Source organism: Cynocephalus volans, chromosome 3 (genome assembly GCF_027409185.1).
Source record: "Cynocephalus volans isolate mCynVol1 chromosome 3, mCynVol1.pri, whole genome shotgun sequence".
Classification (NCBI taxonomy): Eukaryota; Metazoa; Chordata; class Mammalia; order Dermoptera; family Cynocephalidae; genus Cynocephalus; species Cynocephalus volans.
In genome coordinates this window covers 107,050,971-107,065,482 of record NC_084462.1, presented here as the reverse complement: position 1 = coordinate 107,065,482, position 14,512 = coordinate 107,050,971, and the positions used below count along the sequence as shown (strand labels likewise).

The following is a 14,512-nucleotide window of genomic DNA, read 5'->3' as shown; positions in this document are numbered from 1 at the left end:
ATTAGTAAAATATAGTAAAATAATTAGAAAGTGATGCGTTTTGAATATTATCACATTTTTAATATAATTTATTTAATTGAAAATGTATATTTAATTGCAAATTTATATTTTTTATCTTTTAAAAAATATTTTATTATGGAAAACTTTAAACATACACAAAATTTAAAACAACACTAAAAGAATAATACAGTAAAGGCCCATGTACCCATCAACCAGCTTCAACAATTCTTTATATATGTTAATCTTGTTTCATCTATAGACCATACTTCCCCTAAAACATGGATTGTTATAAAGCAAATTCCAAACACCATAGCATTTCTTCCATAAATAATTTACAATGTAACTCTAAGAAATTAGGATTTTTAAAAAATACAAGTATAATATTATCACACCTTTAAAAAAAAACAGCACTAATTACAGTATCATCTATTTTCCAGTCGGTGTTCAAATTCTCAGGTTGTCTTGAGATAAGAGATGCTTGGTTTCCATGGGCTCAGTTTCCAGGACACATTTCTGGGTTTCAAGCCATTCCCCAATGTCTCAGCCCCCTCTTCTAGGCCCTCCCCTAGAGAAAATGTTACTGTTGCTAGTTAGACCTATTTTTGGCACCAACATGCAGAAATTGAGAGAGCAAAGGGCTGGCTAATGCAAATCTAGTGGCTGGGCATGCTGGGTAGAGAAGGGTTATATAACCCTGGTAGCTTGGCATACTCAGTAAAGTGGATTTTATCCCTTGAATGACCTTCCTCTAGAGATGCTAAATAGCACAGAATAGTCTTGAATATGTCCAGTGCATGTGATAGGATTTGACCAATGAACATGTTCCCCAAAAAAGCCCCCAACTGAGCATGTGTAAGACTATGTTACATAACTGGGAACCACCCACTTAGTCGAATATGCATTAGTGAAACTGTAAAAGCTGAATTCAGGCAGAAGGGGTTGTTGCTGCTCCCTTTCCTGGGGCCAACCTGCACTTTGCAGGCTGAGGGTTGTATGCTTTATTTGTATCAGACTTACTTTCAACAAGCAGCTGCTCAGTCTTTTGAGCCGGCCTGCACTCCATACTGAACTTTAGATGTGTATTTCTTACTTTTGTGTTACACTTGGAGTGGGTCCTGCTCAGTCTCTGGAGCTAGGCTGTACTCTGTTTGTGAAATCTGTATCTTTTATTTGTTACATTAAACCTGTTTTCACTTTCTACCGTGACTCTGCCCTTGAATTCTTTCCTGTGGTGGAGTCAAGAGGCGGTGGTAAGAAGACAAGGTGGGTTGAGATCAGCTACCAGGCATCCCCAGACCCTTCCTCTAGCATCAGTCTCATACAATTTTTTTTAAAACAGGATCTAAAACCATGTTCACACATTTTTAATTGGTATGTCTCCTTAACCTCTTTAATGTAGAATAGTTCCCTCTCCCTCTTGTTTTTTCTTTTGTTTTGTTTTTCCTTGCCATTTGCTGATTGAAAACATTGGTCTTTTTTTTTTTTTTTTTTTTCTGTAGACTTTCCTATATTCTAGAATTAGGTGATTGCATCTCTGTGGGGTTTTTTAAAACATATTCTTTGGTCCCTTGTATTTTCTGTAATCAGAGACAGCATACTTTTAATTTGAATTGTGCTGAACTTAATTTATTACATATGAGGGTAGCTCAAAAAGTTCATGAAAAAATAGAATTAAAAGATAATACAAATCTTTTCATAAACTTTTTGAAGTACCCTTGTATATATAAGCAAATTTATATTTTAATTGCAAGTTTAACAAAGAACTCACAAAATTTCTGAAAATTTAACAATCAGCTATTGTAGGCCAGTATAAACCAACTCCAGCACACAACAGATTCCAACTATTGGGTAAGAGCAAGTAACCCCAAAAGTCTAGATGGTATCATCCTCACCTACATGGTCCAAGGAACTACCGGACCAGCTACACCCCAACAAAGAAGAACAAGTGTCCAGGAACACTTGAACAATTTGAAGCCATCCTCTTTCCCCACTACTGTAAGAACAATGGAGTCATCCATGACTTTTAAAACTGAACGTAACTAAATTTATTCAACTGACCTAAATTCAGGGAATTTCTTTTCTCTCAGTGTCCAGAGAGGTGGGAATATGTAAGGAGGATTAGCTCAATTACTGAAAATTAAGTACATTTTCAATCCACTTTTGAGTATAATGGGGGTAAATGTATGACCCCCATAATCCTTCAAAGAAAGAAATCCCAGAAATTAGAGGTCATCCAAACAGATCATGTTGTTATTCTTTACAGCTCACTTACTAGATATGCAGAAATGATTCCCGCTTGCTCTCAAAACAAAAAATAATTATAATCTGGGGAATGTAGTTCTCATGTGGTAAATGTTTCAGGGTAGAACTCCCAAGAGGTGAATGGTTTCCTCCAAATCTCCTGACACTGTTTTTAAAAACTAGATCAAAGGAGACGTAGCTTATAATGTAACTCATTCAAGAAGTCAAACTCCATAAAGAACTTCCAAGGGCAGGGTGGTCTCATAAATTCTTAAATCAGTCAATGAGCTGATCCCCTGGAAAATTTTAATTTCATTCTGAAGCAGAGGTTCAGTAACCCATCACCACAAGCCAGCGGGATGCCCTGAAGGACACTTTCTTCACCTGCTGGGCCATTCCACTTGAGAATAGACCAAGCTCCTACAAGAGTTTGCTGCCATGTCCACGTGAGTCCAAGAAGAAAAGCATTCTTAAAGCTTGATCAATTCACAATAGGAGCAAATGCTTAATTTCCAGACTTTAAAAGTGTTAGCAATTTTGTCAACAACAGTATTTAGTCTGTCTCTTTTCCCCGTCTTCTTCCTCAACTCACCCTTTACTTCCAGAGTTAATATGCTGGCATATGAATTTTGAATTAAATTGGCCTTTCTCCAGATTGGGGAGTTTTCTTCTTTGAACTGAGAAAAAGTTATAAACTATGATGTCTTTTATTTTCTCTATTTGAGGGCAGGTAGTATATGATATATCAGATTCAGTGTCACTGTGCAAACACAGTAAGAGACAGGCTCCTTACCCCTTCTTTTCCCAGTGATGAACACATTTATACAAACAAGTACCTTTTCTTAAGCAAGCTCTTTATCTTTTAACTTAGAATTCAAGGGATAATTGGAGCAAGAAAATATGGGCTCTGCCTCCCTACTGTACCCAGACTCTCTTCATTCTCCTTGCTCTGCCACTCTGCACGGGTGCCTAACAGCCTAAAAGGGCAATGGTCTGAGTCTGGCCCTAAAGGCAAACAAGAGTGAACAACTCAACAATGGGTCATTCCTCATCCCTCAGCCTTAGCGATTCATATGTGCTCTGAATGAGGATGGCCCCAACTCAAAAGTGTCCTGTACAAAATCCCAGCTCAGTGTACATATGCCAGAAAGAGGCCAAATCCCCTCCAGGATAATCTGATTTTTTTACAAAGTGAGAAAAGGCACTACCTGCAAAGGGCTCAAAGGGCACTGGCTTCCTGATGAGGGGGAGCACAACCAACAGTCCATCCTATGGTTTCCTCCTGTCCCTGTCTCACTCTTCCCTCCCTTACCTTGGCCTCTCAATACTACCCTCATTCATTCCATCCCCAGGAGCCCTTTCCTTGAATTTCCAGGCCAAAGCCCCTGCACCTAATTATTTGTTGTTTTAAATGTTGAATTTATCAATGATGTCACTGGCTTCTTATTTTCTTTAATCATATACTTTTGATATTAAATCACAACTGTTTTGTAAGATGTCCTTAACAATACTAAATACTATTTAATACAGGAAATTTCAAAATATATATAAAATTAGCCAGGATGTGAATGTTTCGATTTTTTTTAAATTAATAAATCTAAGTTTGCTTCACTCAATTTACATAAATAAGACTCCACAGTTTCAAAAGATTAGTAGACCTATAATAAAGTATCGTATTTAAGTTAAGGGGGGAAACAATCAATTGGTTTTTTTCTAGATTGGTCTCTTTTTCTCTAGAAAAAAGAAAACTGTTCTTTTTTCTAAAACCACTTTCTTAGAGTGACTCGGTCCTTCTGCAAACATGTCCCCTTCCCTACACCTTATGGAATTCTCCTCTACCCACCTCCCCACAGTCTGCCTCCCTCTGCAACCCCACTACACCACCCCCCAAATCAAAACCACCCTCTTCTGCTGCCTCTGCCTGGAAAAGGAGACCCTGCCTCAGGCACACCCACTGTAACCACCATCAGTGTCCCTATCCTGCCAGCCAGGATGCCCAGGGCCACATGAAACGTGTGTGAAGTAGAAAGAGCCTTCTTCCAGCAGAGCACTTGGGAAAGTGCACCCAGATTTATCCACCACAGCCAGGGGAAAATTCAGACTGGTGAAGAAAGATGATTTTTTTATTATGCATAGGGATTCATTACGTACTTTATGTTCATTATGTATGAACATCCAAATAATTGTCTTTTTAATATAATCCTAATGTGATTTGATTTGTGAAATTTTGATTTTCAATGAAAATTTTAGAAACATATCATTTGCCTAAGGTAGAAACACACATTATGGTATGTATCTCCTCTTACTGATTGAAAATAAATTTGGCTCATAATTGTATAATATACGTGCTCTCAAAGTTTGCCATCTCTTTCTGTTCTAGCCAAAGAAAGTACCACCCATCCATCCTAAAAGTAATTAAGGTGTTCTTCCTTCTGAAAATGAGGTAATAGAAATCTAATATAGTCTTCTCTTTGTGGACAAAGTCTATAATTAACATTTCTATGGACCCTATAAAGTAGAATGCATTTAGTATTATTAATAATTACTGGATATTATTTATGCACTTAATTTTTTAAATAATAATGAAGATAAAATATGTTTGAGATTCGTGTTTATGAAAGGGAATTTTTCTAATGACATCCCAGTGGTTAGATATGTTAATGCTCAGATCTCTGTATAATTAACTTTTTACTAGTTTAATTTGTATTGTTTCTTAAAGGATACAAAGTAGCAGATATGTAAGATGAACAAGTCTAGAGATCTAATGTACAACATGAGGACTATAGGTAATAATATTGTATTTTTTGCTAAATGACTAGATTTTAGCTGCTCTTGCCGCAAGAAAAAAAAATGGATAATTATGTGAGATGATGGAAATGTTAACTAGCTTCACTTTAGTAACCATTTTACTATCTATATGTATCTCATAACATCATGTTGTGTGCCCTAAATATACACAATAAAATTTATGTTAAGAAAACAACAAACAGCAAAAACAAAAAAAAAAGAATTACAAGATGCTTTAGTTTAAGCAACAAGTAAAATTACGTAAAACATTATTGTGAGGAAAAACTCATTTTGAACAAACCATTCATCAAAGGGAGTTTTAAATAACATCTGGCTCAGATGTTTAATAGCTTTAAAGGTTTTTGAGAATCTCATTTGTTGGAATGCAAATAAGGTCTATTAAAATAACAATGTATTAAAGGTCAAATCCTACAATAGTCAGTGATGTTGTGATCCAAATAAACAAAATCAATAAACTACTTGGGTCAATCAATAAGTGTAAATAATATTCTTAAGCAAACAGAAAGCATGAACGGTGTCTTGGACATTGTTTACACTAAGCATAGGCTCACACTGTTTGAAGTGCAAGGCTAATCCCTTGTCCTGCAGTCCTGCCTATAAAGCAGGAGAGATGTGATCATGGAGAGAAACATGATGCTGGATTAATAGGAGTTGGCACTATCTACTTAGTCAACCAATCAGCCAACAAATATTTATTAACTTACTGTTGCCAAATGCTGGGACAGTTGCTGCAGATATATCAGAGAACAAAATAGACTTGGTCTGTGCTCTGAAGGGTTTTATAATCTAGTAGAAGGAACTAATAAGCATTTAAGCAAATAGCTCTTATAACGTTGTACTGCAATTGCCCTTTGTCAGCTCTTTTCTCTAGAAGATTGTCTTCTGGGGGAAGAGAACTCTTCTCAAGGGAGGTGAGAGCCAAAGTCAATCCTAAAGAATAAAAATATGTTAAGATGAATCAGGATATTCATAGATCCAGAAGAAAGGAACACATACTGCTCTGAGAGACCTAAAGGAAAGAAGACGGTAGAAATATGCAAGGGCCAGATCCCAAAGGTTTTGTAGATCATGGGAGGAGACATTTCGAGGACATAAAGTCAGAAACCAACAATAGGAATGGTAATTGTGGAGTAATTGTTTCACACTGCTCCCATACCACCAAAATCCATTTCTCTGTGGTCCCCCTTGGGGGCACAGACCTATCATATACACTTACAATGTTATTCAGACACACCCTGTACCTTGGCTTCTTCCAACACTTACATGCAGCATCTCCCACTGAAGGAGCATTTCAGGACACCGGGAAACTAACCAGCCTCTGAGGGTTATCTCGCCAACCAAACCCAGACTGATGGCAAGTGCTTTCTACTTAAATTATAAAAGTCCTCTGTTTATCTCCTAGACCCTGGTCATCAGACAAAAACATCCCCTTACCACCTTGCTCTGTTGTATCTGCTTTGTCTGAGTTTACCATTCATCTTAGCAGACTACAGAAAGACATGGGAAACTCCAAAAACACATCCCTGGACACCGTGGTGACAGATTTCATTCTCCTGGGCTTGGCTCACCCCCTGAATATGAAAACCCTCCTCTTTCTGGTCTTCCTCATCATTTACATCCTGACTCAGCTGGGAAACCTGCTCATTCTGCTCACGCTGTGGGCCGACCCGAAGCTCCATGCCCGCCCCATGTACCTCCTTCTGGGCGTGCTGTCGCTCCTGGACATGTGCCTCTCCTCAGTCATCGTTCCTCGAATCATTCTAAGCTTCACTCCTGCCAGCAAAGCTATCCCATTTGGTGGCTGTGTGGCTCAACTGTATTTCTTTCACTTCCTGGGCAGCACCCAGTGCTTTCTCTACACCTTGATGGCCTACGACAGGTATCTGGCAATATGCCGGCCCCTGCGCTACCCCGTGCTCATGAGTGGGAGGTTGTGCACAATCCTGGTGGCTGGAGCTTGGGTGGCCGGCTCCATCCATGGTTCTATCCAGGCCACCCTGACCTTCCGCCTGCCCTACTGTGGGCCCAACCAGGTGGATTACTTTTTTTGTGACATCCCTGCAGTGTTGCGACTGGCCTGTGCTGACACAACTGTCAATGAGCTTGTGACCTTTGTGGAAATTGGGGTAGTGGCCGCCAGTTGCTTCATGTTAATTCTGCTTTCCTACGCCAACATAGTCCATGTCATCCTGAAGATACGCACTGCTGATGGGAGGTGCCGAGCCTTCTCCACCTGCGGTTCCCATGTCACCGTGGTCACGGTCTACTATGTCCCCTGTATTTTCATCTACCTTCGGCCAGGCTCCAAGAGTCCCCTGGATGGGGCAGTGGCTGTGTTTTACACTGTTGTCACTCCATTACTGAACCCCCTCATCTACACACTGAGGAACCAGGAAGTAAAGTCTGCTCTGAAGAAGATAACAGCAGGTCGAGGGACTGTGAATGAACATAAGTAACTACAGGCTCAGGGACCACCCGCATCACTGTCACTACTACTCTTTTCAGCTACTGCTGCATGTGACAAATGCTCAATAAACTGTTAGTAATTTAAATTGAATTTTATTCAATTCTATTTGGAAGAAACTTCTGTGCTATATTTTGTCTATAGCTCTTTTACACTTTTCTGATCCATCTCTCAAGAGAAAGCATATTCTGTACATATATTGACAATGAGGAATTAATGCTTTATCTATTTAGGAGGAAAAGAAATCATTCCATGTAAATTTGGGGAAACCAGCATAATAGTGCTCCAATGCCCTTCATCCATTTCTTTTACTCCTATTTCCCCAAGCCTTTAGGCATTCAGGCTTGCTTAGCTCACGCCAAGGCATATCCATCCTCCCAACCACCTAGTTTGAATCTCTTTGTGATCATCTGTGTTTCCTTCCAGTCTCTCACTGTCCCCCGTGCAGTAATTCAGCAAATCCTGTTCACTCTGCCTCATGAATATCTCTCTGGCTTCTTAAATGTCTCCTTGTCAACCCCACCCTCATCCGTACCAATGCCAGACTTTTCATTCTAAAAAACAGAACTAAATACTTTATTATTCTCCTCACGAATAGTCACTGGCTCTCCACTACATATAGATAAAGCCTCTAAGCTTGGAATTCTAAGTCCCGACAATCTGACCCCAACATATCATCTCCCAAAATATCTGTACTTTCTTCTCTCCTAGCCCAATTAATTTACCTGCCATTCCTTAAACATATTCTATACTTTCCTGCTTACTTTCCATAGAACCTTTGCTTAAGATATTCCCATATCTGAAATCCCCTTCCTCATTCAATATTAGCAAATTGATGTTTTATGCTTCCTTCAAGGCCCAGGAAAAACTTTACTCTGATTCTTCATCATAACATCTCCGCCTCCTTGTATTCCTGTACTCCTTTGAATTTTATAATAGCGCTTCTCACAGGATGTACCATATTGCATTTTAGATCAGAATCTCTGAAGAACAAAAAGCATGTTATATTGGCATTCATGTTGCAGCCTTCTTTTCCCTAATTCTACTAGTAGCCACTTGTAATGTAGATGGCTAACTGTCCACCAAAATCCATTCTCTCCTTCTTTGCTAGTTAGAGAGCTATAGCTGGAGTGTGGCTGCCCCTCTGTGGACACTTCCCAGGCCCTTTTGCAGCCAGATATGGTCATTTATCTAAGTTCTCCCAAATGGAATATGAGAAGAATTTGTGTGTATGTGTGATACTTCCTGACCTTCAAAACTGTCACATGAACTTTTTCATGTTCTTTTCTTGCTCTGAGCTGGAACTGGCATATGACGGGGACCCAGCTCCATCAGCACTACCTTGTGACCAAGTGGAAAAGAGTCACCTACCAAACCTAGATCACTCACTTCAGAATTTTAAGTGAGAGAGAAATAAATCTCTAATTGCTTTAATCCCGTGGTTTATCATTGGGTTACTTTGTTAGAGCAGTTTTTAATCCACTGATTTATTGTTGAGTTACTTTGTTACCTCATCCTAACTAATATTCTACTCAATGAACAATTTTTTAGTTAAAACAGCACCAGGAAAGTCTTTTGAATTGTGTCTAAGTTATCTAAAGCATACAGAAGAACTTTTGATTAATTATCAAAATGCCAAATAGACAAAGATGTGGAAGCCACCTGTTCAGCAATTCAGTGGGCCAATCAGTCAGTCATGTGATGTCCTTGGACCAGGCCAGGATGATGTAAATGACCCTTGCCTGGTCCTCTGTAACCTGTCCTGGTCTTACCTGGAGGAACAAGAAGCTAGTAAGAGCATAGCCTTGTAACACCAAGGTCAAAAGTTCAAATCCCAGAGTGAGCCAGCCACCAAAAAAAAAAAAAAAGAAGAAGAAGAAGAAGCTGAAGACTCAAGCACAGGGAAGCATAAGAACTAGTGTCAATACCTCCCAGAAAATGAAGGACAAGGTAAATGTGTTCTTTCATTTGCTAACAGTTTTTTTACTCCTCTAGATGTGTGGGGTCATGTTGGCCTAATTTCAAGTAACAGTGAAATATAAGAACGTATAGATCTGAGACCACTGGAATAAACATGAACACAATTTTTTTAAAAAATCTTTAAAAAGAAAACAGTGTAACAATGAGATTACAAGATATTTATATCTCCTATAAGAGAAGACATTTAAGACAACTTCTAGGTCCACAGTACTTTATTAAGGTTGGAACAGCTAGATTTTTTAAATTGCCAATTCTGACATGAATAAAATGATGTTAGATAGAAACCAGAGTTAATGGACATGTGTCTTGCATAACACCTAAGCTTGGATACCTCATTACATTGTCAGCAGAGATGAGATGCTGTTAAGGCTATGTATTAGTCCATTTCTGTTGCTTATAACAAAATACCTGTAACGGGGTAATTTGTAAGAAAACAAAATTTATTGCTTACTGTTTTGGAGTCTGGGAAGTCCAAAATCCAGGGAACTCATCTGGTGAGAGTATTCTTTGTTGGTGGCTTTACAGCAACACAGGGGTCTCACATGGCAGAAAATGGCAGATCAGAGAGAGAGACAACCTTCTCAGTTGACTCCTTTTAAAACCATCAGAACCACGCCCATGACCACCATTACTCTACCAGCTTAATACTCAGTGAATGGATTGATCCACTCACTAGGCAGAGTCCTCACAATCCAATCACTTCTTCAAGGCCCCACCTTTCAATTACTGTAATAGGATTTCCCATCCTTCCAACAGTCACAGTGGGGATCAAGCTTCTAATACATAAAACTTGGAGGACACAAGTCAATCCTTATCAGGCTTGAGATCTTGGGTTCATATGTAAGTTTAATCCATGAGACCTAAATATCATTTTAGGGGCATATGTATCATTACTAATTTCATCAGTAAACCTAAATACTCTTGTGTAATACAGCATGATTTTTGTGGAACAGAGCTGCTAGTAGGAACTCACCTAGCTTTAACACACAGAACGATGTCAGTTTTAACCATAAAACTAGATCAAGCTGTGAACAGCTTAAAAAACCATGAACCCTCCCCGTGCCCTCCAACCACCCAAAGAAAAATACATGAACCTGCAGCTGTTCATGCCCCACCTCACACACACTATAGTCACCATACACAAACCTGAGCTCATAAAATTAACAATTCCTTTAAAAAACCAACTTCAAGTGAAATTTTTTCATTCCTTCCCCAATTTCTTCCTTTTTGCTCTCTTCTTCTTTTAATCCAAATTTTTTTTTTTTTTTTTTTTTTTTGGTGGCTGGCTGGTGTGAAGATTTGAACACTTGACCTTGGTGTTATAACACAGCGCTCTACAAGAGGCAGAGTGAGCCATTCTACTATGCTCATTCAACCAAACCAATGAGATATATTTTTTAAATATTGATTTTTAGTCACAGGAGGATGGAAGACGGTAGAGGTAGAGGCCCACTGAGTAACTAGAATGGAACAGCACACGATTTGGACCAAATGATGTCTTCTTCTAATGGGGACAACAAAATATCCCAGTCACCAGAGCTGCCCTACATCCTGATTCACTCCCAGTTCCTGACCAGTCCCAGTCTCCACAAGGCCTGACTCTGTGGCAGACCCTGTTTGTCTAGGCAATCTGGCTGTCAGAAGTTATATATATTTTTAGGACCGGCCCGTGGCTCACTTGGGAGAGTGTGGTGCTGATCACACCAAGGCCACGGGTTCGGATCCCTATATAGGGATGGCCGGTTAGCTCACTTGGGAGAGCGTGGTGCTGACAACACCAAGTCAAGGGTTAAGATCCCCTCACCAGTCATCTTTCAAAAAGAAAAGAAGTTATATATATTTTTACTTTCCACATGTAAACATACAGTGGACTTCATTTCTTAAGCTAATCTTAATGTATCTCTGTTCCTTGCCACCCAAAAATAAATGAAAATAATCAATAATCACAACCATCTTTATTAACGTGTTCATTTAGAGTTGATCTCCCAGGATCATACAGAAGAGAACAAGAGGAGAAAAAGAAAAAAAGAAGAAAAAAACTTGGTCTTCCCAAGTTGCTGCTTAGTTTAAACGTGATATTTATTATCTGGCCCTTTAGAAAGAAAATTTGCAAACCTCTGCTCTAGATACTTCGACATAAAGGTGGCTTGGGAGCTATAGACACCTCCACAAAAGTTTGGGGTGAAAAAGTAAAACTAGACCACATTCAAGGTGTTTTCTCAAGACATAGACCATCTCTAAAAATTTGAGGAAAGTTTGTAGAAAGGGCTCAGACAATTCCAAAGATAAAACTAGAAGAAAGGAAGTCAGCCTATTCTCAAAGTATTCAAAGCAACAGGACCAAGAAATAAAAATCATTGCTCAGGGAGCATGACTTGAAATATTGTAGATGATAGCTGGATTGGATGACCTCTAGCACTGAGATTCTATGTTTCTTCTAGTCTGTGAAGATTTATACTAGCACCTAAGTAATTCAAAGAACTGTGAATTTCATAAAATTTGAATGTACGAATAAGAAAACATCTCTTGACCAGTAACAACCATATTAGCTTTTTCTTTTCTTTTTTCCAAATTTGTTTTGGAAAAGAAAGGAAATCACAGATGTGAAGTCATCAACAAGCCCTGTTAAGCCCCACAGACTTAAGAAACTTAGGAAGTTTCCCAGGAAACAGACTATAGATATTAGTCTTGCCTTATCACAGGGGTGCTATTATGATATTCCCCAAGCTAAAGGTCTTTTGCTCATTTTTAAATTGGGTTATTTGTTTTCATGTTATTGAATTGTTTGAGCAGATCTTCTGAATTGTAGATATGATATGTTTTGGTGTGGTTCTATTTTTAGTCACTGTTTTGCACACTGGGTGAACCCTTTTAATCTGTGAACTAATACCCTTAAAATATGGAAAAATTTCTAAACTACTTTAGCAATGTATATTTCTCTATTTTTCCTGTCTCTCATTGGCTGAAAATACAACATTCTTTATTGATATTCAAATGTTTTTAACTCTTCTGTCATATTTTCTATTGGTAATTATTTTGCTTTACTTTCTGGGAGCTTTCCTTGCTTTTATCTTTTAACATATTTTTAAAGTTTCAGCTGTCATATTTCTAGTTCCTCGGAGCTTTTTTAAGTGTTGTTTTTTAAACAGCATCTCTTTTTGTCCCATGAATGCAACATATTATTTCTGAAAACATTTTTTGAAATAAAATTATTTCCTCCCCTCATAGTCACTATTTCCTCCAAGCTACTGTTTCCTGCTTGTTTTCTTCAGACAAATAAAACCACATTAAGTAATTTTTATTCCCAGCAATTGCTGATCCTTGTTTAAATGTTTATATTTAATAGAGGGAGACTAAATAGCTGTTTGGAAGCTCTGAGCACAGATGGTGCTTGATGATTCTGGGCCTCACTCTATGGGGATATGGCTGGCTTGGTTTTTTAGAAAATACCAATGTCAGTATCTTTAGAACTTTCATTTTGGACTTGTCAGATTCCCCTAAGAGATTTCTCATCTCCTGTCTATCAGCCACATTTGCGGAAATGAAATGGGTAAAGATAGCTTAGAAAAGCATTTCAGTATCCAGTATACACACATTGATTTAATCTCCTGGTTTTCAATACAGTGCCCCTATCTTCAACAACCCAGCGACCCTTTCTTTCATCTGTTTCAGAGACAAATCATCCAGTCGTCTGCTGGTGTGAAAGAGGGACAGCAATCAGCTTGGGAACTAAAGAAAGATATCTAGAATCTAACGGCTTCTCGAACAGTTTTGATCAATCCTTGATTTAGCCTTATATTCATCCCACTTCCTAAAATGCAGAGAAATGCTATGAAATAAATTGAGTTGGTTCTTGACTTTCCTTGATACCTGAATAGAATTAATCATTTTCTCAGTCCTGGCATGTCAGTTTCTACTAAATTATCTGCTTTTCTGCTTCAAAAATGTTCTTGCTATTTTCTTTCCCATACTATAGTTTTAGTGGAATTTCAGGAGAATACAGGTGTATGTATTGGATCCATCATCTTTATCCTCATGTTTCCCAATTTCTGTGTTGACCTTTCCTTCTTGTATCTCAGTCTATCTAGGCTCTTTTTTTTTTTTTTTTTTTTTTTTTTTTTGTCTTCCTGAAGGTCCTCTTTTAGATGCTCCTTTACTAAAGACCTGTTGGTCATTAACTCTCTCAGTTTTTACCAAAAAAAAAAAAAGGTCTCTATTTCACCCTTGTTCTTGATGGGTTTTCTGCACAGGTGATTCTACATTGCTTTCTCTTAGCGCTGCCTTCAGTCTTTCATTATTGCTATTGGGAAGTCAGGTATCTTCTTAATTGTTATTCTTTTTCTTCTGGCTGCTTCTAACATTTCCTTTTTGCTCTGGATAGTTGGCGTTTCACTGCAGTGCAGCTATGTTTGGAATTTTTTTTAAACCCTGCATTGTGTTTCCTGTACATTATGCTTCCTGTACCTGGAATTTAGCTGTTTCATCAGTTCTCTGAATGCATCACCTATTTCTCTCTTCGAGTATCCTCTCCTCCTCATTTTCTCTGTTTTCCTCTCTAGGACATTTCTTTTTTTTTTTAATCTCTTGTCTCTGTTAAATTCTCCATAACATTTTCCCATACATATTTCCATTTACTAGTCCTCTCTTGGCTGCGTAATCCACTGTTCTTATTCATTAGGAAGGGCGGCCTGATGCCTGCAGAAAAACTCTAGCACCTTCTGCGCTACCACAGATGTCCGAGGGCACACGGTTGACTGCAGAACTTGTTATTCTTAGTGCTTAGTAAACGCCAAATGATGACTGATCGGAGAAATCCGAGCTTGTGGAACTACCTGGGAAAGTGGTTATTGCCCCCTTCAGGTGTGGAGCAGCCTGTCGTATCTTGGAAATTCCGAGAAGCTTAAAGTCAATGGAGTCCAAACCCGGCCTTAGAATCACCTGGGAAATTAAAACCGATTTCCGTAGCCACCGCTAGGAGAGTCTGATAAACACGTCCCGCCTTCGAGCCTTTTCCAAGCG

The 14,512-nt window shown here is 38.6% G+C and overlaps 1 protein-coding gene across 1 annotated transcript; it reads left to right on the top strand.

Moving 5' to 3' along the window:
- Positions 1-6,548: 6,548 nt before the first annotated feature.
- Positions 6,549-7,505, top strand: LOC134372667 (olfactory receptor 10G2-like). The gene has a single exon (XM_063090091.1). It carries the CDS (start codon positions 6,549-6,551, stop codon positions 7,503-7,505), a length of 957 nt encoding a protein of 318 aa, XP_062946161.1.
- Positions 7,506-14,512: the final 7,007 nt, after the last annotated feature.